General features: G+C 45.0%; 2 protein-coding genes across 3 annotated transcripts in view; one reads left to right on the top strand and one right to left on the bottom strand.

Moving 5' to 3' along the window:
• The window catches only part of UPF2 (UPF2 regulator of nonsense mediated mRNA decay), a 60,230-nt gene extending 60,087 nt beyond the window's left edge, over nucleotides 1–143 (bottom strand). For both annotated transcript variants that reach the window (XM_071552812.1, XM_071552817.1), the window contains exon 1: nucleotides 85–143. The gene's annotated coding sequence lies outside the window, so the exon portion shown is untranslated. The remainder of the gene's footprint in view (nucleotides 1–84) is intronic.
• A 4,438-nt stretch (nucleotides 144–4,581) lies between these two features.
• Nucleotides 4,582–23,155, top strand: DHTKD1 (dehydrogenase E1 and transketolase domain containing 1). The gene is made up of 17 exons (XM_071552811.1): nucleotides 4,582–4,888; nucleotides 6,881–7,036; nucleotides 7,455–7,666; nucleotides 9,529–9,723; nucleotides 10,017–10,286; nucleotides 12,680–12,851; nucleotides 14,382–14,580; nucleotides 15,411–15,723; nucleotides 16,794–16,878; nucleotides 17,508–17,647; nucleotides 18,005–18,155; nucleotides 18,375–18,481; nucleotides 19,221–19,385; nucleotides 19,770–19,852; nucleotides 21,420–21,589; nucleotides 22,090–22,175; nucleotides 22,614–23,155. The coding sequence occupies exons 1-17, from the start codon at nucleotides 4,729–4,731 to the stop codon at nucleotides 22,713–22,715; spliced, it is 2,766 nt and encodes a 921-aa protein (XP_071408912.1). The 5' UTR covers nucleotides 4,582–4,728; the 3' UTR covers nucleotides 22,716–23,155.
• The last annotated feature ends 1,480 nt before the right edge of the window (nucleotides 23,156–24,635 follow it).

The following is a 24,635-nucleotide window of genomic DNA, read 5'->3' as shown; positions in this document are numbered from 1 at the left end:
ACGCCAGGCCTCTACGCCGCCCCCGCAGCCCGCACACCCCGCGGGCCGCCCTGCCCGACCCCGGCGCCGCCGCGCCCGCGGTACCTGCGCCCGGAGCCGACATGGGCCCGCCCGGCCCCGCCGCCGCCTCCGCCTCCCCCGCCCGCCACAGGCCCCCGAGCGCGGCTCCCCGAGCGCTCGCCGGGCCGCCCCCGCGCCGCCTGACCCGCCGCGCCGCAGCGGCCGAGCCCGCGCCGCGCCGACCGAGCCCGCCGCGCCGCGCCCGGGCCAGAGGGGGAGGGAAGATCGGCAGAAAGGCGGCGTGGCGGCGGCTGCGAGCGGCGCAGAGCGGCGGTTCCAGAGCGGCGGGGGGCAGGCAGCGCGGAGGGCAGCCCCGCGCGGGGGCCTGGCGGCGGGCGGGTTACCGGGAGCTGCGGAGGCGGAAGTGGCGGGGAAGGGAAGGGAAACAGGAGAAAAGAGGAAAGAGATGGGATGGGAAGGGAAGGGTTTAGCTTCGCGGCCGCAGTGGCGGGAAAGGGAGAAGCGGGCTCTGAATGCTGATGGCTTGGCGGCCCCAGCGGACGACTCGGCTTGTGGCCCCGCGTGACGTCACTGCCGTGACGTGTCGGTGACACCGCCGGGCGCCCTCAGGTGTCACCTCATCGAACCCGCGGGGAGCTGCGGCGAAACACCGAGCTGGGCCCCCCTGAGGGCTTAGTGCATGCCCGTGACTGTGCCAGCCCTGCGCTGCTCAGCACGGGAGACTCGAGGAGCTGCTGGAGAGGGCCCAGCGGAGGCCACGAGGATGATGAGGAGGGTCTGGAGCATCTCTCGGGTGAGGAGACCCGGCGGGAGCCGGGCACGTTCGGTCTGGAGAAGAGAAGCCCGAGAAGGGATCTCATCAATGCACATAAATAAGCCCAAGGTGGGTGTCAAGAGGATGGTGCCAGACTCTGTTCAGTGGTGCCCAGAGACAGCACAAGGAGCAATGGCCACAAACTAAAACTCAAGAATTTCCACATCAACATAAAGAAGAACTTTCCATGGAGGGTGGCAGAGCACTGGAACAGCTGCCCAGGGAGTCGGTGGAGTCTCCCTCTCTGGAGACATTCCAAACCCACCTGGATGCCTTCCCATGTCACCTGCTCCAGGTGACCCTGCCCTGGGTGATCTCCAGACATCCCTTCCAAACCTAACGATTCTGGGATTCTCTGATTCTGTCAGAACGTGTTTTCTAGTCTCAGTCTAGTCTTTGCACTTTGTTCTCCTGTTCAGGCACTGTTCCCACCTGCACACCCAAAAGGCATTTGACAGTGGAGAATTTAGTGGCACAAAACTGCCCAAATTATTTGAAACACTCCCTGTCTGCACGTCTGGGCACGGCATCACCTCTGGGGCAACTCTAAAGCTGCCCAAGCTGGGAAAAGCTGGCACAGCCCAGAGCTAGAGAGTGGGAATCTGCTGTTTGTTTTACATTTGGAAGCCAAGTTCTGACAGAAGCTTTTTCTCAGGGTTGGGAAGGATTAGAACAAGCCCTCACCAATGCTGGACTGAGACAGCCAGCACAGGCCTGGATGTGCGTAATGAGATTATTCAGCTGTTAAAGCCACCCTTTATTCAGAGGCAAGAGTTAGCCCCAACAGAAGACTCTGCTTACTGATGCAGAGTGTTAGGTGTGCTCTGCCAGGACTAGACAGGTGGGGATTTTTCCCTGGGAATAGCTCTCCTTCCCCACTGTTCAAGTTAACTGATCATTTTGCAGACATGTCTAAAAATCTCCTTCTGGACTAGTTGGAAAGGATGAAGTCGTGCTTGTTACTGACACAGATCATTCACGTGTCACTGCTGCACAAAGAGTTCATTTACTTGCCAAAATACCCTGAGTTACCAAGTTAATTAAACTGGTTCACTGGAGTGGAGAAGGTCCATGGGCTAAACATAGTAAAAACAGGGAGGGAAAATCCATGTTTGTGTTGGCAGTTTATTTTCCAAAGGCACCAATACTTCGGCCTGTCAGTGAGTGCCTTTGGATTACTCTTTTTTGTGTCTGGTTGCAAAGGCAGGCTCAGTGTTGTTAGGTTTAAGTGGCAGTGGAATTACATCAAGAGATGTTGGCTTATTTTCTTTTGAAGTGTGATGTGCTGCCCTTTCTGACATGAATAAAATGCACAATCACTACAGTTTTGAAAGGAAACAAAAGCTCCTTCTGTGTTTATACCACACACTCCCACATCTCTGACTATGTTGGAACTGTCTCTTGTAAAAGCCACACAAGTAGATCTGGTTTTACCTTTGTCTGACAACTTGGAAAGCTCTTCCTCCTAAAGCACCTGTGCACATACTGATCAGCTTTTCTACTGATTTACCAACCCTGGTACACCTCATTTCCTGAGTCTCAGATATAAAGCAGGTCTTTTTTTGTAATTCCTGAAGCTGTTCTTCCTCACTTTTTCAATACATTTCCTCTATTACTGGCACTAAACTTGCATACAATATTCAAATTGTGCCAAATCCTGGCCTAATGTAGACTCTGTAGGTGTACTCACTACTTCCTGGTAGCCAAATCCAGGAAATTATCTTCTTTTTCAAGTAAGCAAATACATTAATTTTTTTAGATCCATCTGTTTTCTTCTCACAAGTTTTGCAGATTATTTGTAGTTTCTGTTTCCTGGAAAGGAGCTACATTCCAGCACACATACTCTTTCAAGGTGTACAAGCTTTATCTCATCCTGTTAAAATAAATCACATTTGCTTATCTCCATCCTGACACTCAGATTCAAGATAACCTCCCCTCACCACACACCTCCAGCTGACAAACTTCGTCAGGACTCACATTGTGGGCAGTTTTTTCTGGTTGATGTAACTACTAAAGTGGCAAGGGCTGTAATCCCTTTAGAAATACTCCAAACTGATTTTGGTTTTCTATTTAAAATACTGCAAGTTTAGATTTGCCAGGTAGTCATTGTATACAGCCTTGGGTTTGAAGCATTTCTAGGGGTTTTTGTGAGAACATCAGGTAGTATTGAATCAACCTCACCCAGGAATCCTCTAGGACAGGCTCTCTGTGCCAGAAGAGCCAGGCCATGAGAGTCCCCTTGGGTACAGCCTCAGGGGCACAGGTACCACTGCCAGTGTTTCAGCTGGCACAGGTACCACTTCCTCACATTTAGATATGAACCAAAGTCAACAAAACCAGATAGAGCTGCAGCCAGGCTTTTGCCACGTGTAATCATGTCCTGTGCAAGAGAGCAGACTGGCAAATCTGCAAAGGACTTTGTATGTTTATTAACGGGATTTTGAATCACAGAAAAAAACCAAACAAGTTGACGTGATGAGAAATATATTCCACAAACCCCTGCTTAGACTTGACTGAACCAGTAAGTGAACTCATATATACAAATATTCAGTTAATTCTCCAAGATCCACATTGTGTGGCTGAACCACCTCATTGGAAAAGCTGGAAAATTTTTAATGTTCAAACCTATTCCTATCAGTGTTAATTGGGAAATATTCAACTACATGCCTATCTGATTTAAAGCAAAACCACTTTAATATCTGCTATTTGCTTAAGAACTGTGGAAAAGTATTTCATCATCATGCAATCTGCCTGCAACATTTTTCTTTTTCCCCAAGCACAGAATGGAAGTCTTTTAACTATCTCCAGGCAACCTGTGCCAGCACCTTACCACCTTCACAGCAAAGAACTTCCTCATAATATCTAATCTAAACCTACTCTCTGTCAGTTTGAATCCTTTTACCCTTGCCCTGTCACTACATCCTCTTGTAAAAAGTCTTTCTTATCAGCTCCCTTCAGGTACTGGAAGGCTGCAATTAGGTCTCTCCAAAGCCATCTCTTCCAGGCTGAACAATTCTAATTCTCTCAGCGATTCCTTGTAGGGAAAGTGCTTCTTCCTTTGAATCATCTTGGTGGCCTCCTCTGCACTTGCTCTGACAGCTCCACATCTTTCCTGTGCTAGAGACCCTGGACCTGGATGCAGCACTCCAGGTGGGATCTCATGAGAGCAGAGCAGAAAGGCAGAATCACATCCCTCAACCTGCTGATCCCAGTTCACAGAATCACAGGATAATTAAGGTTAGAGGAGACCTCTGGAGATCCCCCTGCCAAGACAGAGTCAGCTGGAGCAGGTGACACAGGAACACATCCAGGTGGGTTTGGAATGTCTCCAGAGAGGGAGACTCCACGAACTCCCTGGGCAGCTGTTCTAGTGCTCTGCCACCCTCCATGGAAATAAGTTCTTCCTCATGTTAGTGTGGAAGTTCTTGTGGTTTAGTTTGTGGTCACTGCTCCTTATCCTGTCGCTTGGCGTCATTGATCAGTCTGGCACCATCCTTTTGGCACCCGCCTTGGAGATGTGTATTGCTGAGATGCCCTCTCAGTGTTCTCTTCTCTACATTAAACAGCCTCCCGCAGTGTCTACTCATCAGAGAGATGCTCCAGACCCCTCATCGCGTCTGTGGCCTCCGCTGGACCCTTTCCAGCAGCTCCTCGTGTCTCTCGCACCGCGGAGCGCAGAGCGCAGAGCTGGACACGGCAGTCCAGATGCGGCTCACTCGCAGCCCAGGGCAGGGTTCCCCCTGCTCTCTCCGAACCGGGTTAGCCCTGCCCGCTCGGACCGGGGTTAGCCGGGTTAGCCCGGGCCGGGTTAGCCCGGGTTAGCCGTGCCGGCCCCACCCCCGGGGTCGGTCGGGGCGGGCCGGGGGCGGTGGCGCGGCGGGCGGAGCGCGGCCATGGCCATGGCGGCGCTGGTTGGGGCTCGCGCTGTTCGCTGCGCGCTGTGCCGGGCCGGCCCGAGCCGCTGGTACCGCACCGAGCGCGGCGTCTACGGATACAAACCCAGGAAGGCGGCGGGAGGGCGGGCGGTGGAGCCGCGGGGCGCCGGCGGAGCAGGTGGGAACCCCCCCCCGGGCCGGGCTGGGTTGGGCTGAGCTGAGCTGGGCTGGGCTGGGCTGAGCTGGGGTCTGCCTCGGAGCGGGACCCACGGGCCGGGTCGGGCTGAGGCGCTCCGGGTGCCCTCCCCGCCGCCTCCCAGCCCCGCTCCCACAGCTCTCGGCTGTGTATCTGGGCAGCCTGCGCTGCCTGGCCCCGCGCCGGCAGAGCTGCAGTCACCTCGGCCATGGGCTGTCAGGGGCCCGCTGCCCACACAGGCACCTCTGCCCCTGCCTGGCATGGCCCTCTCTGGTGCGGTGCTTGAACAGGTCACTCTCCCGTGCCACGTACAGGGCACTCTCTCCCGTAACAGTAGCTGTGATGATTGTAGCTCGGTTTTATAGTGCACAAATATGATTTCAAACAGAAAACCCTGGGGCAGGAGTGTGGTCCCTGCATTAACACTTTGGGAAACTTCAGCAGAAATTGGATCCTTAGCGCAAGAAAGACAAGGAGGTACTGGAGATGGTCTGGTGGAGGCCATGGAGGTGATGAGGGGTCTGGAGTCTCTCTCTCATGAAGAGACCCTGCAGGAGATGGGTCTGCTTAGTCTGGAGAGAAGAACACTTAGAAAGGATCTCATTAATACACATAAATATCTCTAAGGTACCAACAGAGTGTTGGCAGACTCTGTTCAGTGGTGCCCAGGGACAGCACAAGGAGCAATGGCCATAAACTAAAACACAAGAAGTTCTATCCCAGCATGGGGAAGAACTTCTTTCCATGGAGGGTGGCAGAGCACTGGAACAGCTGTGCAGGGAGGTCATGGAATCTCCCTCTCTGGAGACATTCCAAACCCACCTGGATGTGTTCCCGTGTCACTTAGTCCAGGTAACCCTGCCTTGCCGACAGGGTTGGATTGGATGTTCTCCAGAGGTCCCTTCCAAACTTTATGATTCTGGTTTTCTGTGCATTAAGCCTATTGGACAGAAGCAGGAGTGAAAACGGTGTGTAGCTCCTGGACACCAACTCCTGTCACTATGTAGCCTCCTTTGTTAATGTTTAACATATTTTGATGTTACATTTTAAATGGCTGTCTTGCTGAGAGCATTGTGGGACATGGTAAGAGTTGAGTTCTGGGTTTTGTGCCTCTTGCAGAACCCACTGGAGAAAAGTCTGTTTTGAACTCTTTGAAAAGGACTGTGAGAATGTAATGACTGGAGCATTGGAAACACAAATGTCATAGAAATAACTTTGTGAAATGGTCTCAGAATTGCATTGTTTTGGAAAATGGAAGTCTTCAGACTTGAATCCTGTCAGCACTGCAACTTTATCAGGGTGAAAACCCCCTCCACATTAGGAATGGATTATAAACTGGTTCATATCAATAATTTGTAGCAGATTCTGCTTGCAGTATATTTATTGTGTGCAGTATATCAGCCTGTGCTCAGTGACAGTAATGTGTGTGTGTAACCTTTCAGCTGCTCGTTTGGCCTGTGTTGATCATTTTTACCACACTTGGCTCAGCACATGCTTTTGACTCCTGCAGACAGACTTTTTTCTGAAGTCATAGGACCTGAATTATTGTTGAGACCCAATCCTTCTCTCATTCCAGCAAGGAGCAGGGAAGCATAAATGATATGATTGAGTTGGCTGAGGAAATAATACCTTGTACACTGGTGATACGCTGTTCTCAAGTTGGAAGTACCTGTTGTAAAGAGGTTCAGAGCAAAATGAAGTAGCTTTGCATATGTTTGCAGGAGCCCAACTTATGAGGGGAGACATGGGGGAAATCTAGAGTGAACTGGCTGGAAAACTGGACCGGTGAGCAGATTTAGCAGTTTGCTGATGGAGCTGTTGTGGGATGATAAGGTGAAAACAGCTGCTTAGAAACTCTCTTTCCAGCCAGAACCTTGATGGTTGCCAGAGGACAAAAGTTTGCTGTGTTGGTGCTGTAAGTGGGTTACATGTGAGCACATGGGTGACACTGTTCTGCTTTCTTTTTGCCTTCAGTTGACCATGCTCTGGCTCGTTTAATAACTGCGTATGCTGAACACGGCCACAAAGCAGCCAAAATAAACCCACTGTTTGCTGGCCAGGCTGTTATGAACATGGTACCTGAAATCCAGCAGCTGGCTGAAGTTCTTCAAGGGCCTCTTGTTACTACAGGTAAGTCCACAGCCTCATCACAGCAAGTTCTGTTCATGGCTGATCTGTTGGGAGGCTGTGACCTCTGTGGAAAAGCCAAATATTGAGTGGTGGTTCAATCAGTAATGAACTGTTGGATGGGAAACTGTCAACCTCAGCCTGCTTGTGTCTGCTGCAGAAATCACAGTGCAGTGAGTGGCTGCCTTCTAGCATCTTTGTAAACCATGAAAAATTGTACTTGTTCTTAACACTGCTGAGGTTGAACATTAATTTCTTGTATTACTGTAACATTCAATGATTTACCACAATACTTAACACTGTAGTCTTGCTGTGACCTTAAACAAAGGAGGGTCTGTCTCCATGCTTTGTTGTCTCCAAAACACACTGTAGTGCTTTTCCTCCTCCCCTAAAGTGACTAATAACATTTATTTCTCACCAGGACTTCTAAACATGGGAAAGGAAGAATCTTCCCTAGAGGATGTGTTGGCTTACCTTGACCATATATACTGTGGGCACATTTCCATAGAAACAAGCCAGCTTCCAACTTTGGAGGAGAGGGAATGGTTTGCTAAGAGGTTTGAAGAGCTCAAGCAAGAATCATTTACACCTGAAGAGAAAAAGCACTTGTGCAAACTGATGCTGGAGTCCCAGGTATCTTGTTCCCCATTATTGGGTTGTAATAGAGTCTGTCTGGATCCTTTACTGCTCTGGACATGATTCATGCAGTAAAAGAACAATCACTATCCTGAAAGGCTTTGACAATGTGCAAGAGGAAGAAGTACCAGGTTTTGCCTGAAACTGTAATAAACACATGCAGGAATCTCACTGGAGTTTGTTGCTGAATTTACTTGGCAGCCATTATTGAAGCAATATTTTGGCTTGTATTGATTACTTGACTTGTATTGATTACTCAAGCAAGTTCCAAACTCGAAAGGCCTTTAGAACTAATTAGAACATATATTGTGTATAATGTATATTCTGTCTTTATCATCTGCAGACACAAATAATGATCTACAAAGCCATGAGTAACCAGTCTTCAAAAGTGACATTCTCTTAGGCTAATGATCTGACAGCTCATATTAAATGTTACTCATGAGAACACGAGGCTGGGCAGAGCTCTGTGAAATTGTGTGCTCTGCCTTAGGTGTTCTGTTTTTTCCTCTTACCCTCATGCTGATCTGTTTTACGGGCTTTAAAGTATGGTATCTCTCAAGGTTTTGGGAGAACAAATCAGAGTTGGACTGAGGTGTTTTGATACAGCACTGGCAAATTTGCTTTTCAGTAAGGAACCTTTGTTCAGTGCATTCTACAAGGAAGTGAAATATTTATGTGCTTTCAAAATGTATAGAGAAAATTTATTTCAATACTTCTGTACTGTGAAAAAAATTTAATTTTTTTCCCCTTTTCTCCCCATGCTATCCAGAAGGATGGAAAGGTAGAAGAGCAGGATCTGTGAAGTTTGGGAAGGTAGAAGAGCAGGATCTGTGAAAGTGTCCCTGTCTCCAGTTTTTCAAGTGGAAAGAGTGTTAAATGCAATATTTACCAAGGACTAAACAGAAGTATATGGCCCATTTTGTATTTTTGTTGCCTCTTTGGCAGTCAGAGGGATTTGACAGTGACACAGGAGGTTGATATTGCGATTCTGATGTACCCTATTTTGATTTCAGCATGACCAGGTCTATACTAAGAGCATAGAATTTAATTCTGACATTAAAACTGATTTTATGCGTGAATAGTTTTGTATCATTTATTCCTTGGAAGTTAATGTTGCTTAACTACAGAATGTTCAGCTTAGGCCTTTGGGTCTGGCTCTGTTGTCTCAGTTATAGACTTAATTTATTTTCAGTCTTCAGCTCCAAAACACTAAGGAAACTTCCAGTGCTTCCAAAATTTGTTCTCTTAGGAGAGCTGTGTAGGTGTAGGTGAATGGGATGAAGTGAGAAGAAAATGAAGTAAATACAAATTCATTTATTTTTCTTCTCTCAAGCGTCCTACCTGTGTGCTAAGGACTGTGCCTAATATAAATCAAAATGAAACACTGTGCTTCTTTGGACTCAATGATCCTTGTGGGTCCCTTCCAACTCAGAAGAGTCTGTGATTCTATGAAAACAAAACAAAGTCAGTGATTCTCTAGTACTTGGTATCTCAAGGTAGTTATGGTTTATACTGTAAAGGAAAACCATTCCTTAATTTCCACCTAAAACCAGTAAACATTTAAGGAATTTGTGAACTGCTCTGGTGTTACAGTTCTTCATACATCTCCTTCCATGTTAGACAGAAAGAGTTTGGTCCTGAGCCCAATGTTTTTCTGTTTAAAAGGAGATAAGAGCTGATTTGTAGTGTTCATAGCGTCTGGTCTCAGATTGTGTGGGTGGAGAGTGAGCTGAGGTTTTGAAGGGGTATGTTTGGATTTCTGTGCCTTAAGGATACAGACATAAATCCTACCTCAATTTTATAAACTGAAGACTGCTGCTTAAAATAGCCTGATACTGAAGTTCTCCTGTTTTTAACAGGAGTTTGATCACTTCTTAGCCACGAAGTTTGCCACAGTGAAGCGCTATGGTGGTGAGGGAGCAGAGAGTATGATGGGTTTCTTCCACGAGTTGTTCAAGCTGTGTGCATACAGCGGAGTGACGGACATCGTCATCGGAATGCCTCACCGGGGCAGGCTCAATCTGCTCGCAGGTCTGCTTCAGCTGCCACCCGAGGTAAGAGAGTTATGATCCCATGAGCAGTTGCCTGATGCCTGGTTTATTTGTAGTGAAATAAACCCCCAAAAATTTGTCGTGTTGTAAGTGCTGGAGCAATAAAAGTTACCTGTGTGGGTGTGTAAACACTTCAGCCAACTGCCCACAGGGGGCTGGTAAAAGAGCTCTAATGAAGAGCTTTATGTGCACCTATGCAGTTTCAGAAGAAGGAGAGCACAGGGTTCTGTCACTGCTTTTCTTTCAAAGTGTCAATGACTCAGAAAAGGGTTTTAACCAAATCTGTTTCCGTGCAGCTCATGTTCCGTAAGATGCGTGGTTTGAGTGAGTTCCCAGAGAATTCAGCAGCCATTGGGGATGTTCTCTCCCACCTCACATCTTCTGTAGATCTCGACTTCGGTTCCCACAGGCCTGTCCATGTCACCCTGCTGCCCAACCCCTCACATTTGGAAGCCATCAACCCAGTGGCCGTGGGCAAGACACGGGGCAGGCAGCAGACCCTGCTCGATGGAGATTACTCCCCAGAGAGCTCTGCACAGCCTGGGGACAAAGTGATTTGCCTGCAGGTATTTTGCTCACAATTTGTAACTGATCTTTCTAAGACATACTGGACTAGAACGTGAACAGAAGCCTATAGAGAAATATCAGAAAAGCCTGAATTAATGCATAATGTCAAGAACTGGGATCCTCTTTATGGGGAAAGAGGAGGGCAAGGAAGATTTCCAGCTGGCATGTGTGATGATACTGGCATTTAAACAACTGCATTTTTAAGATTTCTGAAGAAATTATTCTGATACCTTCCTTTATTTTAATAATACTCTGCATTGAAAGCCACATGTGCCTTTTCTCACAAACCACTTTTGCATTTAAACCACCACCAGAACTCTTCTTTTAAATTAATAAGTTTGGAGAAGAGCTGTTGACAAGGTTCCAAAATAGTCAGGAGGGTTTAGAATTTTGTCATTTTATCATTGTACTGTTAAAGGCTCTGCTGGAATTAGATTTACTCCTTGAACTGACTTCTATAGCTGTAGGCAATCCTAAATAGTTCCTTAATAAATTCTCTTTTCTTGTATTGTGTTCAACTTGGAAAAACAAGTGAGTCAAACTCAACATTTTAAAGCCAGGAGTAGAAATGAGTTGGGCAGAACCATTCCCCTGTAAAGCATAATCAGCATGGAGAAGTTACATGTAGAAGTGAAAATGTATTTCAGTTAAAAACAGTGTTTTGCTTCCTTCTGAAAGGGATATTGCAAAAAGCAGAAATGAGAATGTGAAATATTCTGGGCCAGTTTGAGTTCTTACTGTTAAAAAAACCAACCAGGCTTTGGGGCACGGAAATACAGGGAGGTGTTTGTTGCCCACGGTGTCTCCTCCTCATCTTTCAGTACAGTTATGTCAGTTAGTTTGAGAACATGTTGTTTCTCTCTTTCTCATAATATTAGATCTTCACCATGTAGTAATGAGAGTACTGCAACTATTTAAGCAAAGATTCTTCAGGATAAATGGACTTCCCTATGCAAGGAAAATTAAACTGTTTGGGTTTTGTGCAGGTTAGGTGGGTTGCATAGTAGAGTAGAATTACATTTAATTCTGAGATAGATACCTCCTTGTTAGTAACCGACTCGAAGTATTCCTAAAAGAAAGAAAATGTTTCATGGAATGTGAACATCAGTACTTGTGATTGTGTCTTCAAGAAATCTAAGGGTTAGATTGAAGAAAAAAAAGGTACATTTTTAGTTGTGACACCTTCTTTTTCAGAATCTTGGTTTGCAAGTTTCTCTATGGGTTTTCTGGGGCTTTCTGTTTTTACAGTGCTTTTTTTAAAGACACTCTGAATTGTAGACACTCTGAATTGAGATTTACTCTGGCACTTGCTCTATTCTTCCACTAGAATAGAACTTCTGCTAGCCTGAGAGCAGAGCTCAGGAGGAAGAAAAGTAAAGATCAGTGAAGGTGCCAGTGTCAGTGGTAAGCCTAATTGTCCAAGGTCTGAAAATCTTCTGCTATTGGAAATTCAGAGTGCTTAGGATATACAAGGACTATAAAACTCTTCTGCAATGTTGAATTGTCCATCTCTGCTGCGAGTGGCTGTATTAGAACTGTATAAAACCCAGTGCTGCTATTTCCCTAGTTGCACCTCTATTATCTTCCAGGTGTACTTGCACCTCAAAAGCCTCTTAAAGGCTTGAAATAAAACTCTCAATATACATCAGTCTGCACAGTGACTTTGATCTGCAAAGGACTAGGTCTGCATTCTGAGGAAGCTGTGATCATATTAATCATTCATATTCATTCATACTCACGCTGGTATCTCTAGTCTTTTGGAAACCTCTGCTGGATATCACAGTAGTCTCCCCTTCCCTTCCAAACTAGTTTTTTATTTGCAATATTTATTTGCTCTTGCTATTTTGAATTGTAACTGAGAACTCAGGTTTTTTTCCTTCTGAAGGATTTTATTTGCTTTTGAGTGCTTCCATTCAGTTCATTTGCCTCTTGTTTTTTCTTGTTGTGTCTGTTCTTGTGTCTATTTGCTAAGGTAGGTGTAGGCATAAGTCCCAGGTCACCAGACTTTAGCTAAGGGCATGGTAAGTGCTGTGGTGATGGGCTCCCTTTGTTCAGGAATCAGGGTCTTGCTGCTGTCAGCTGCAGTTGTGCCATAGCCAGGGTACCTGCAGTCACCTCTTCAGTCCATTGGACACTGGGGGGGGCAATTTTAGGAGATTATAGTTCAGTTGCAGGCAGGAATTGCATCAGACAGGTGTGTACACACATTGGCTGCTGTGGCCTTGTGTTGGTGATAAAGCTGCATGAACTCTCAAACCATGAAAATAGTAGTCTGAAAGGGATTGAGAAGTGGAACCAGTCTAGAAGATCTTGCTTAATGAGTTACAATTTTGATTTTGTTGTTCCTCCAGTGTTTCCTCATGAGACTTCTCCCTTTTCTTCCCTAATGTAGGTTCATGGTGACGCTGCTTTCTCTGGCCAAGGGATTGTTCCTGAAACACTGACCCTCTCTAATCTACCACATTTCAGAGTTGGTGGGAGCATCCATTTGATTGTTAATAACCAGCTGGGCTATACCACTCCTCCAGAGCGAGGAAGGTCGTCTCTGTACTGCAGTGACATTGGTGTGTGGAGCTGAATCAGGAGGAGCATTGTCTGTTGTGTCAGAAAGAATTTTTAACTCCAGTGTGAATATGTGCTGTGCTGTGGGCTTTTTATAGCAAGTCCCTGTCAACTCTAGGGAGTTGTACTAATATAGCTCCAGTTTCATGATAGTGTAGAAATTAAAATCGTTATCGATTATTCCCTCCTACTGGCAACAATTGAGGTGCTAAAAATATGGCCTCCCCCTCTGCTTTATGGCACGGACTAAATATCAAGGGAAAACCTGATCACATTTTCATGGGATGTTATAAAATATGTGCAAGATTATTGTGAAGTCTCTGTAACTCATTTAGCTTCTGTCATGTCATTGACAGCTTTTAAAATGGTATTGCCATGGAGTGTATAACATGTATTTTAAATATATCTTGTTAAATTTCATCAAAATCATCCCAGTGTGTTTTCTGAGCAAGATTTATAGGTCAGATATTCCTTCATTTTTTCTCTTTTGTTTGTTGTCAGGTGAGCTTGTTGAGCTTTCAGTTGAAAAATGAGGCTGAAGACCTTTCTGGGCTTAAACTAGAAGTCTTTTGTTTTGCCCTGATCTTTCCTAGTGATAAACAGATGTATTGCCAGTAAAATTAGAGACATAGTAGTTAGTTCTCTTGTGTATGTCTCCTATAACTAAAAATACACTTTCGTATGTTTTTAAGACTTCACATCAAATGTTTTTGTTTGTTTTATGGTTTCATTAAACCAAACAGGTAGATTTATTAAATCTGATAAGGTACATAGCCTGTGGTATTGCTACTTTTTCTTGCTCTGGTTTTGTATTATGGTTTGGTTTTTCTTTGGTTGTTGGGTTTTTTCCCTCCATCCTTAATTTTCCTTTCTTCTTACTCTTTTTACTTTCAGAATTTTGCTAAGGAGGGAAATTTTGCACAGGTCAGGAATGGCTGAAATATCTTAATTTCAGAGAATTTAGACATACAAAGTACTGGAGGAGCACTCTGTTGCTGGGAGGGTTTGCAGCCAAATTGTCATACAGAGGAGGGTGGTGTTGAGACATTTGAATTTTGCAGTGTTTTCTCTAACCACTTCTGCCTGGAGGAGCAGGGGACAGAATGACTGTTAACAAGGGAGAAGGTTGTTTCTGACCTGTGTGAAATCATAGTACTGATATCTTAGGATAAGAAGGAAATAAAATTTTTGTTTGAAAGAGAAGCGATCAAATAGTTAGTTCTCTCCCATTCCCTGCAGACTTGCAGATTAATAAGATGCAGGAACTGTGTATAGAAAGTCCTCTGGGAATTTCGTGCTTGTACAGAAGTTGTGCTCAAACTGTGACAAACACAATAGGTTGGGCTAATTGCACTTTCTCTCAGGAAGACACCTCTCCTTACCCAGCTCCCATCACAAAGAGCATCTCTAGTAGATCTGTTGTTGCTTGCACTTCACATGAGTTGTCTGTGATTTCAGTAGAGTAGGTGTGTGTCTGTTTTCTCTGGAAGGGGCTGGGTGTGATTCCTGTTATGTTCTGAATCCCTGGGCAGGTAAGATCGTTGGGTGTGCAGTGATCCATGTGAATGGGGATGATCCTGAAGAAGTTGTCCGTGCCACACGACTGGCTGTCGAGTACCAGCGCCAGTTCCGCCGGGACGTGATCGTAGACTTGCTGTGCTACAGGCAATGGGGCCACAATGAACTGGATGAGCCCTTCTTCACCAATCCCAGCATGTACAAAATCATCAGGTAAGGGAGGGTTTCACCACCTGAAACATCCTTGGATCTACACCAGCTCAGTATTGCTGCAGCAACAGAAGTCCCTGTGCAGTGAAGATCCTCCACCATATAAAGAGATCTTCATTTAAGAACAGCTACACTATCAGCAGCCCTTGACTGAGGTGTGGAGTCTGGTAATGAGCTGTTAATAAGAGTATTCACTAGTGTTGGCTCTTAAATATGTGGTTTGATGCCTCTTGGAGCACTTAGCTCTTGGATTTCAAATTTGTGACCATCAGTAATCAAAAGGCAAAGTTGTCCCTGTGTGCCAAGGAGAAGCATGGGTAATGTGGCCAGAATGATGTTTGTCTCATCTCTGCCTGGTCCTGCTGGTTCGAGTGGGGACTCATTTTCATGAGCATTTATATGTATTCAGATTCCATCCTTAATCCCAAAGAAAAATACACAAAAATTTACTGGCCAGTGAATTCTGGTGTTTTAGGCAAAGTATTTATAGAATGAATGGTTTGATTCTCATCTAATGCTGAAATCCTAGTGTGAATTTCTCTGAAGAAAATATGCATGGTAGCACAGAGAGATTTTAGACTTGTTTTTACCTGTAACTGCCAGCCACCTTTTTTTTTCCCCTTTAAATAAAGGACTGTAAGTTACATTCCAAAAGAACTGTTACCTTTCTGAAAATGCCAGGAAAGCAAACTTAATGCAAATGAGTATATTGCACCAGGACACCATTTTTGTAGTTTCCTGTGGTACCTGAGTGTAGTAGGGTGGTATTTCCTTGTTCTGCTGTGACAGTTTTCAGACTTAACATCTCTGGGGTTTGATTCCCTCCCTGACAGGTCCCGTAAGAGCATCCCAGACACGTATGCAGAGCACTTAACAGCTGCTGGGCTCATGACTGAGGCTGAAGTGTCCGACATAAAGACCACATACTATTCCAAACTGAATGACTGTCTTGCCAACATGACGTCGTACAGCCCTCCTGCTACCAACCTGCAGGCTCACTGGACAGGCTTAGTGGAGCCTTCTGCCCAAATCACTACCTGGGACACCGGGATGCCTGTGCCACTTCTGCAGTTCATTGGAGTCAAGTCTGTGGAGGTGCCTGAAGAGCTCCAGATGCACAGCCATCTCCTGAAGACCTATGCACAGGTCAGTAGAGGGTGATGATGTTTCTGATCCCACTGTTCAAAGGTATGACCTGTTACAGGAAAATACCTAAATCTAAGGCTTCATGGTATAGAATACCATGGTTAGAGAATAGCATGGTATTCTCTAGGAAAAACAGCTTACTGTTTCAAGGCTGAGATCATGTTATTTTTCCTCCAGTATTGAAGAAATATGTGTCCGCTCCCCCAAATCTGACCACATACCTTATTTTGTTATTTTCACGTTTTGTTGCAATGAAGAAAAAAGTTTATTGAAAATATAGTTTATTATTCTTTCAACTAGTAGAAACTAGCATGATAAGTGAATAACAAGTATATAATTTAGAATGAGTACTTTGTGAGAGAATGAATCAGGAACCTGGTAATCATCCACACAGTTTCTACAGCCACTAGCGAGTGTTTTAGGGTTCGTATATCTAAACGTAAGACAACACATGGCCAAGTTTGACAGTCAGGGTTTGATAGCTCCTAAGTGTGTGTTTGGTTTGCATTGGTTTGGGATTGTGAATGCTTCCCTTTGATGAATGATGAGCATGTGCAGGTGCCTGGCAGCTACAGAGAGGCTGTGAGTTGAACATTTAAAAAGACAGATATTCCTGCCTTCCCAGCCCAAGGCTGGGAACTCCTCAGCTGGGTGTGATCATTTGCCTGCAGCTCTGCAGGCCAGAACAGGGAAGACTTGTGGAGACTGAAATACTTACATGTGGGATCTTTCATCACTGCTAAGCAGGCAGATCAAAAGTCTGCCAGGACTACACTCTGTGCTGTGATTTTTAATATTTCCAGACTAAGAGTAATTTGTCAATCCACAACTTGTTGACTGATAGGTGAACACATGGATCATCCAGGTTTTTGTGGTCCTCAGGCAACCTTCAGGATGTGCTTAAACAAGACTATGTATTCCAGTCCAGCCTAAGCTGGCTGCAGGAATATAGCATTTCTCTCCATAGTGCTGTATTTTTTTCCTAGCTTCTGATACTGGTTTGTGCCACCAGTGAGCTACAGATGACAAAAGGCAAAATGGTAACTTTTCCTTGTTCTTTACTTGTTTAGTCAAGAGTTCAAAAAATGGAGGAAGGAAAAAAGCTGGACTGGGCAACAGCTGAAACTTTAGCATTTGGTTCTCTGCTGAGCCAAGGTAAGAGGCAGTTAGACAGCAGACAGTAAAATAATGTCAGTAAAGGACAACATTAAAATTCTTAGGTGTTTTTAAGTCTAAAGATTGATATAGTGTATAAATTTGATCATTTGCATGGTCTAAGAGAAAGTAAATATGAATCTTGTATGTCACTAATATTTGTATGTTGAGTCCTAAATGCCTTCAAAGAATTGTTGCTCCCTCCCACTCCCCAAAACCACTTGTGCATAGAGCTAAGCACGTGAGCAATGCAGCTGACATCAGTGGGGCTCCCAAGTACTTTCAGAGTGTGTTTCATGCTACTATTTCTTTTCCCTCCTCTCTTGCCTGAATTCATGTGATGCAGAATGCACATATTTTTCAGTTTGCTTCAGTAAATTGAACCATTTACCCCAAAATAATTATTGGCTACAGAGAGGAGAGAAGAGAAATGTCAGAGCATCTCTGTGCTTGAGAGTTGGAGCTGCTGGTGGTGAAGAATTTCATCTCAAATTTGATGTTGCTAATGAGAGAAATCCAAGAAGAGGCAGAACTAGAGATGTAAAGTTTTAGATGGGAGGATTTGTTGTCCTGCATGTTTTCTTTTAACATGACTTTCTAATTCAGTGTTTTGTTTATTGCTTGGCAAGGGTTTAATATCAGACTAAGTGGACAAGATGTTGGCAGAGGAACCTTCAGCCAACGACACGCGATGTTGGTTTGCCAGGAGACAGATGATACCTACATTCCTCTGAATCACATGTCTCCAGACCAGAAAGGTTTCCTAGAGGTGGGTTCTGTGGTCCACAAGACCACCTTCTTCAAGTTGTGCTGAAACAATGCATTTTTTAAGGCTGTCAGGGACCTGTGTAGGTTACCTGTATGTTCTGGCAAACCCCAGATACGGGGACATAACAACTGTCAGGGCACTCCCATTCTTTGTAGTTACAAATTACAACTTTAACAAGGGGGTTTGCTTTTATTTGAGAGATCAGGGATCATTCTTTTCCCCTCAGTGTCTTCAGTCAAAAGCAAAACAAAGGTGCAGTGCATGTCCTCAGTGTGCCCAGCACTGATGTGCCAAGGGTTCTTACCCCTGGGTTGTGTTTTTCCTTGCCCACCCTTCCCAACAATTTCCTTTTGTTAGGTGAGTAACAGTCCCTTGTCTGAAGAAGCTGTGCTTGGTTTTGAATATGGAATGAGCATTGAGAGCCCTAAGTTACTACCAATTTGGGAAGCTCAATTTGGAGACTTCTTTAATGGAGCCCAGATAATATTTGACACTTTCATCTCTGGAGGTGAGTGTACGAGGTGATAATATATTTTAAAATGAAGCACTTGTACTATGCACATTTTTAGAAAATCCAACATGCCAGCAGCATGTTTCAGGCATGTATTTAATGATGTGAAAATTAGCTGTTCATTTTTCCCCAAGTAGTTTGTGTAAAGTGATGTGTTCTGTGGCTTTACCTTGTGTGGAAATCATTCTTTCCTTCCTCTTCATTCTGTGTTTTCAGGTGAGGCCAAATGGCTCCTGCAGAGTGGGATAGTAATTCTTCTCCCCCATGGCTATGATGGTGCAGGCCCTGAGCACTCGTCCTGCAGGATGGAACGGTTCTTGCAGGTACCACCACACCCCTGAGGGTCACTGAGGCACAGCACAGCACTGACACTCGGTGCTCTGGGGGTTCCTGGTGTCCCTGATAATGACATCAGCAGCTGGACATCACACCATCATGATGAGATAGGAATGGGCTGGGCTGAGAGCAGAGGGAGAAGGGGTGTGTGGTGAGAAGGTGGAGGTTTGGAGGTGGTGAGGAAGCAGTTTTGGTTTAAATGCTGCCACAGCAGCTCTGGTGCAAGACTCTGATTGACCGTTGTGATAAATGCCTGCTGTTCCTGTTGCATCTGTCCCCTAGGCACAAATCATACAAACAGAATGCTGGACACTATTAAATAACAGTGAACCTGTGGCACATTTTTACAAAAAATCCTCTAAAACTTTATTGTTGTGTCCTTTTGACTATAGTAAGTGAATGAAAGCCATTTCATCTAACTAAAGGAGGGGGTTTGGAATATGTTTATAGAGATGCTGCCACTCTCGTGGAGAAATTGTGACCTGTTAAAAAGTTTGCCATGCCCTGGTTGCAATGTGCTAGAATGAGGCATTCAGATGTAATCTTAACAGTTAAATGCTAAAGCCATTTCTTCTCTGAAATTCTTCCCTTGCAATCATCTGAATTGGGACATTTGCTCACTTGTTCCTATTCAGGTCAGCGTGCCTTGTGTGCCTGGATTCTTTTTTGCATATTTCTCTCACTGCTTGCTTTTTGACAAGGTGTTGCTGTGTCCCCCCTATGCAGATGTGTGACAGCTCAGAAGAGGGAGTCGATGGGGACCAGGTCAACATGTCAGTTGTGCATCCCACCACCCCAGCACAGTATTTCCATTTACTCCGGAGGCAAATGGTCCGAAACTTCAGGAAACCTCTTATTGTTGCTTCTCCCAAAGTGTTACTCAGGCTCCCAGTAAGCTGAAAAATACCTTTCCTGTTTTTTTCAGGTTTTTTTCTCCTGTTCTTACTCGTTTTTTGTGTTTTCTTCCCTTTTCTCTTTGTTGTTTTTCTGTGTTCTCTGATTTCTGCTTTGGGGTCAAATCAGTGGGATTTTGCCTGTTTGGGACTGAATAGGTTGAGGATTAAAGCTGGGTGGAGCTGAGCTAGAAGTAGGGTTGATTCTAGATCTGACAGTGTTCTTGGGAAGCTTATCATTCATTGGGAGTGGGAATGGGAATAGTAGGGAGAGGGAAGACTATATTTTGTACTTACCAAAACCATATCTCAGTATTCTTGCTGACTCTGGCCTGAAGGAAAGGCAGAAAGATTTGGTAACTTCCAACTCTCCCCCATGCAGGCTGCTGTATCAAGTTTTGAAGAAATGGCCCCAGGGACAACATTCAAGCCTGTCATTGGTGACTCCTCAGTAGAACCTAAAAGGTAGCTCTACTTTCTGAGAGGAGAAGCTCAGAAGGGATGTCCTGTCCCTTTCTCCTACCTAACAACTCAAATTTGAAGTGATATGAAAGAGGTGACACTGTGGGGAAAAGTTGTTTTGTGGTGGGTGACTTCATTTTACTTGTTGCTCTCCTTTTCTTCTGGTAATTGTTGGTAGTTACCATATCTGTCTGCAAAAGAGTGAAGTGTTCAGGCTGTTGGCCCTGGCCCCCACAGGGAGGTTGTGTCTGTAGTTACTGACCTGATGGGTCCTATTCTGCACTATGTCCATTAGGTGATAGTCACTGGGAGCAGCTGGTACATGAATCATAGATTCATTTAGGCTGGAAAAGACCCTTAAGATCATAGAGTCAAACCTTTAACGCAGCACTGCCAAGTCCACGACTAAACCATGTCCCCAAGTGTCACGTCTAGACTTTTAAATATCTCCAAGGATGGTGATTCCAACACTTCCCTGGCAGCTTATTCCTGTGCTTGACCCCTTCAGTGAAGAAATTTTTCCTAATATCCAATCTAAACCTCCCCCGATGCGACTTGAGGCCATTTCCTTTTGTCCTTTGTGCGTTCCTTGGGAGCATAACTCCCACCTGTCTACAACCTCCTTTCAGGGAGCTGTAGAGAGATGAAAGGTCCCCCCTGACCCTGCTTTTCTCCAGACTGAGCCCCCCCAGATCCCTCAGCTGCTCCTCATCAGACTTGTGCCTTCAGTGCCTTCCCCAGCTCCACTGCCCTTCCCTGGACATGCTGCAGCACCTCAATGTCTGTCTTGTGGTGAGGGGCCCAAAACTGATCACAGAATTTTTGTTCTGGTGCTGGAATGCCTGACTTGATGAAGTGGGGCAATAACAAAGCACGTGCATGTATCTCCCTCCCTTCAGATTTTACAGAGAATCCTGTTCACAGTGACCAATTCTGGCCTTCATTTTTCCCCCCTCCTAAGGTTCTTACCTAGTTCTTGGCCCAGTAGTATCCAAGTTTGTTTCCTCACCCACAATCAAAATGCTGGAAATATTTTAGTATCTTGTTTTTTTAAAGTGGAATGGTGAGGCACAAAGGGTGTAGTTTTTCCCTTGCTTTGTTCAGTAAAGTCAGGCAGCCAAGACCTCATCGATTGCTGGAGGATATATTGTCTCTCCAGCAGGCAGTTCCTCTGACATGGGAGAGAACTGTCCTCTGGAGGGACTTCTCTTACTCTGTGATTTATTTTCTACAGAGAGCACACAGATGACTAGCTTTGACTAGATGTTTAATTTTTAGATACTTAAAGCTAAGAGAGATGAATCCCACTGTAAGGTAACATTCCCAGAATTACTGAAGAAACAGGACTTCTGGCTTCTGGCATACTGTGCCCAAAGTTTAGTTTGCTGATTGTTGAAGGGGAGTGGGAGGCAAGGGAAGGCAAAGAAGAGAAAAGATGGTCTAGGGAAGCAATTCAGCTTCATAAAGTTGTCTTCAAGTTTGTCTGGTTGTTTTTGTTGAAAGTGTGAAGCTGTTCTGCATCAAGTTTCTGTAAAACACTAAACTTGGAAAACCTCTTATTTTTCTTCAGTGTCACCCAAGTGGTTTTGTGTTCTGGAAAGCATTACTATGCTCTGGTGAAGCAAAGAGAGACACTGGGAGAGAAGCAGCACAACACAGCTATTCTGAGACTTGAAGAGCTCTGTCCTTTCCCCCTGGAGGCTCTACAGCAAGAGCTGAGCAAATACAGCCATGCTAAAGGTCAGCCAGACTTTCACCTTTGTGTTTCTGGTCTCTTTGAACTACTGAACTAAATCTGTTCCCTGCCTTTTAGGGTAATGGCTTTTTCCTGTTTGCTCTTCCCCTTATACATGCAAGTGTTTCTGGAGGGGAGTAACACAAATGTTTACGTCTTGTTCTAAAAGAACTTGTCTCTTTGCTATTGTCCCTCTGCTTCCAAAAACCAGTACTGAAAATAACAGTGAAGCATTTGGGACATTTTTTGCATTCATCTTTGCAGTTCAGTCCTTTAAGTAGCTTTTGAAAACAGCAGTAGAAAGGAAGAATACACACACAGTATACACCAATGGTGGACACACTTTGGGTGTGACCTGCAAGGGAATTCAATCTGGCAAGTTTTCATTTTAGAAGTAGTGCCAAGACAAAAAAGGTAGAGGTGCTAAAAAAGTAAAAAACTGTTTTTCTTGAGTTGCCGAAAAGATAAATATGTGCATTTGTAATGTACCTTATCCTTCCTTTAGTCTTCATCTGGAGTCAGGAAGAGCCACAGAACATGGGTCCCTGGTCCTTTGTGTCACCACGGTTTGAAAAGCAGCTGGGGCTTAAGGTAAGACATCCACAAGGTGTTTTAGTGTTATGTTGAAAGTTCTCCTTAAATGCAAAAGCCTGTGCTGCTTACACAGAAACCTAATCCTGATGCCTAAACCAAATGCATGTTCTAATTTAAGCTACTTCTGCTCTTTACAATACCATTGGTGATGAGCAGGACTGGAGCTTTATTTTACTCATGGTTTAATCAAAGTAGACAGGATAGTGAAAGATCCCAGGTAGGACACAACGTGCTTGAAGTGAGTAGAATCCAAAGCTGCCATTTGCTCTGGCATATCATGCACTGAAATGGAGCCATGGTCTGTGGGAGATGGAGGACAACTTCCAGCAGGGACTGCCCAGTATTTGCCAGCAGATATCCCCATGGCATCAGGAGCTCAGGATGTGACCCTGTGCCTGTGCTTCATTAATCATTTCCTCCCAACTCCAATTGCAGCTCCGTCTCGTGAGCAGACCTCCCCTCCCAGCCCCGGCAGTTGGCATTGGAACCCTCCACAACCAGCAGCAGGAAGACGTTCTGACCAAAACATTTATCTAAGTTTTCAATGGACAGGCTGCTCCTGCTGTCAGTCCTGTAAAGAAGAACAAAACCCACATCCTTTAAGACTCTTCGTTCTCCAAAATGGAAACCAAAGAAGAGTGGAACAAGTTTGGTAATGATGAAGGAATTTTTTCATGACAGTGAAATACCTAATGATGAGAAGTGATGCCTGTTACTCTTTGTACTTCTAGTTATTTCATAGTATTTTCTACAAAACATCTTTTTAAAGTTAAAAAAAACCCTAATCCAGTCCAGGGACAGATTGGTGAGGTGACTATAGAATGCCTTATATCATGCTGCTTATCTGCACTTTACAGTTCCTGGGATGGTGCATGTGTGGAAACAGGCTCTGTTCCTTCTGTTTCCACAGAAGTGTTACTGCAGTTTGGTCAAATAAATGCTTCCCCATGCCTGGGAATGAGCCATTCTATGGCAAAGTGTTATGGACTTTCCCTTTTTTCTTTTCCTGAGGGCCAGGAATGAAATCTGTTGTGGTTGTTGGTGCTCTTCTCAATGCATGAGTTGTTAAAGCAGGATTCTGGAGGCAAACCTTGCAGGATGGCTCCTGAAGGCTGCAGGCACCACTCATCTGGAGGGTGACAAACCCTGAGGGAAGGTTTCAGCATAGCCGTCATCTGGGGAAAGAAAAGAAATCAGTCTTTATTGAGAAACAGGATAAATGACCACAACATTGAGGTTAAGCAGAATAATGAAGCCAGATGGAAAAGGGAGGTAAAAGCTGGTGAGGCAGACTCCAGTGTTGACTGCCCCACAGCAGCATTCCCATCCAAACAGTATTTTTCCCAGCACTTTTTTTATCAGATTTCAGTGTGAAGTTGGCATCTCCCTGTTCCTCTCAGAATGACCTGGGGGAGGATGCTTGAGTAATCCAAACTCATTGTGAGCCGAAGACTTTTCTGAAAAGAAACAAGTGGGCTTCAACCAAATCCGGTACTTCCAGATGGAAGGTCATGGCAGGTGAGGAAGGGCAGATTGCAGGCAGGGTGTGCATTCAGATGGGGACACAGCTCCCAAAATCATCTCTGAAGTCTGCTTGGGTATTTCATTCTAATTAATTCACACATTCATTCATTTAACTCTGTGTGACCCAGAAGTAACCTCTGTAATGTCTGTTCCGTGGTGTTTCACGTCACTCCTTTGGCACATCCATCCCTGTGATGTGAAATCACATTTCTCCTACTTTGCTCTAGCAAACTTCACAACTTAGGCATCCTGAATAGCTTCATCTAATCAAGGCATATTCTGGTTTAAATTTCTGCTGATAACTAGAAAAAGGAGGCTGAAGAGCAACATTGCTTTGGCTGCAGCTGTAGCCAAGGAAGTTATAGAGCACAATCATCAGCCTTGACACTACACTGGTAATTACATAAACCCCTGTTTTTTTCACTATGACAGTGCACACAAGGGAAAAATAGATCCTGTGTTTTGAGTTTCATGTGGCCCAAACCTGACCTTGTTATGCACCACTCCCACACAGGCTGTGCAGCTCTCTGGTTATCCAACAAAAAAAAGGATGCTCAAGTGTTCCGAGCCTGTTTGATGCTCCCGGTGAGAGACACAGCTATTTCTGGTGCTGCTCAGCTCAATGCCCCCTGCCCAGCATTGGTATGCCATGGATATCCCCAGGGATACAGGGGTAGGAAGGGAAAGCTCCAGCACAGCTCTCCCTGGTACTGCTGACACAGACTGCCTGCAGAGCACTGCTCCTCCATGATGGCTAACAGCTCCCAGGAGCCAGACAAAGCACTTGCTGACTTAGGGACTAACACTTTTCTCCCACCAATTTTGGATACACACAAGGCTGTTTTCCATCTGTGCACCATGCTCTGCTCTGCATGCAGGTGTGGCTCTCCCTGCATGCTGCTGGATTCCTTTTGCCAAAAAGCATTTGGGAAA

Source organism: Pithys albifrons, chromosome 3, assembly GCF_047495875.1.
Source record: "Pithys albifrons albifrons isolate INPA30051 chromosome 3, PitAlb_v1, whole genome shotgun sequence".
NCBI classification, from domain to species: domain Eukaryota; kingdom Metazoa; phylum Chordata; class Aves; order Passeriformes; family Thamnophilidae; genus Pithys; species Pithys albifrons.
Note: the sequence above shows the minus strand (reverse complement) of the source record. Positions and strands in the feature narration are given on the sequence as shown.

Bases quoted from the DNA above. Each gene is read 5' to 3' on its own strand.
- DHTKD1 (XM_071552811.1), top strand. From the start codon at position 4,729: ATGGCCATGGCGGCGCTGGTTGGGGCTCGCGCTGTTCGCTGCGCGCTG. The intron at 9,724-10,016 runs GTAAGAGAGTTA...GTTTCCGTGCAG, and splicing joins TGCTTCAGCTGCCACCCGAG to CTCATGTTCCGTAAGATGCG. The intron at 10,287-12,679 runs GTATTTTGCTCA...TCCCTAATGTAG, and splicing joins ACAAAGTGATTTGCCTGCAG to GTTCATGGTGACGCTGCTTT.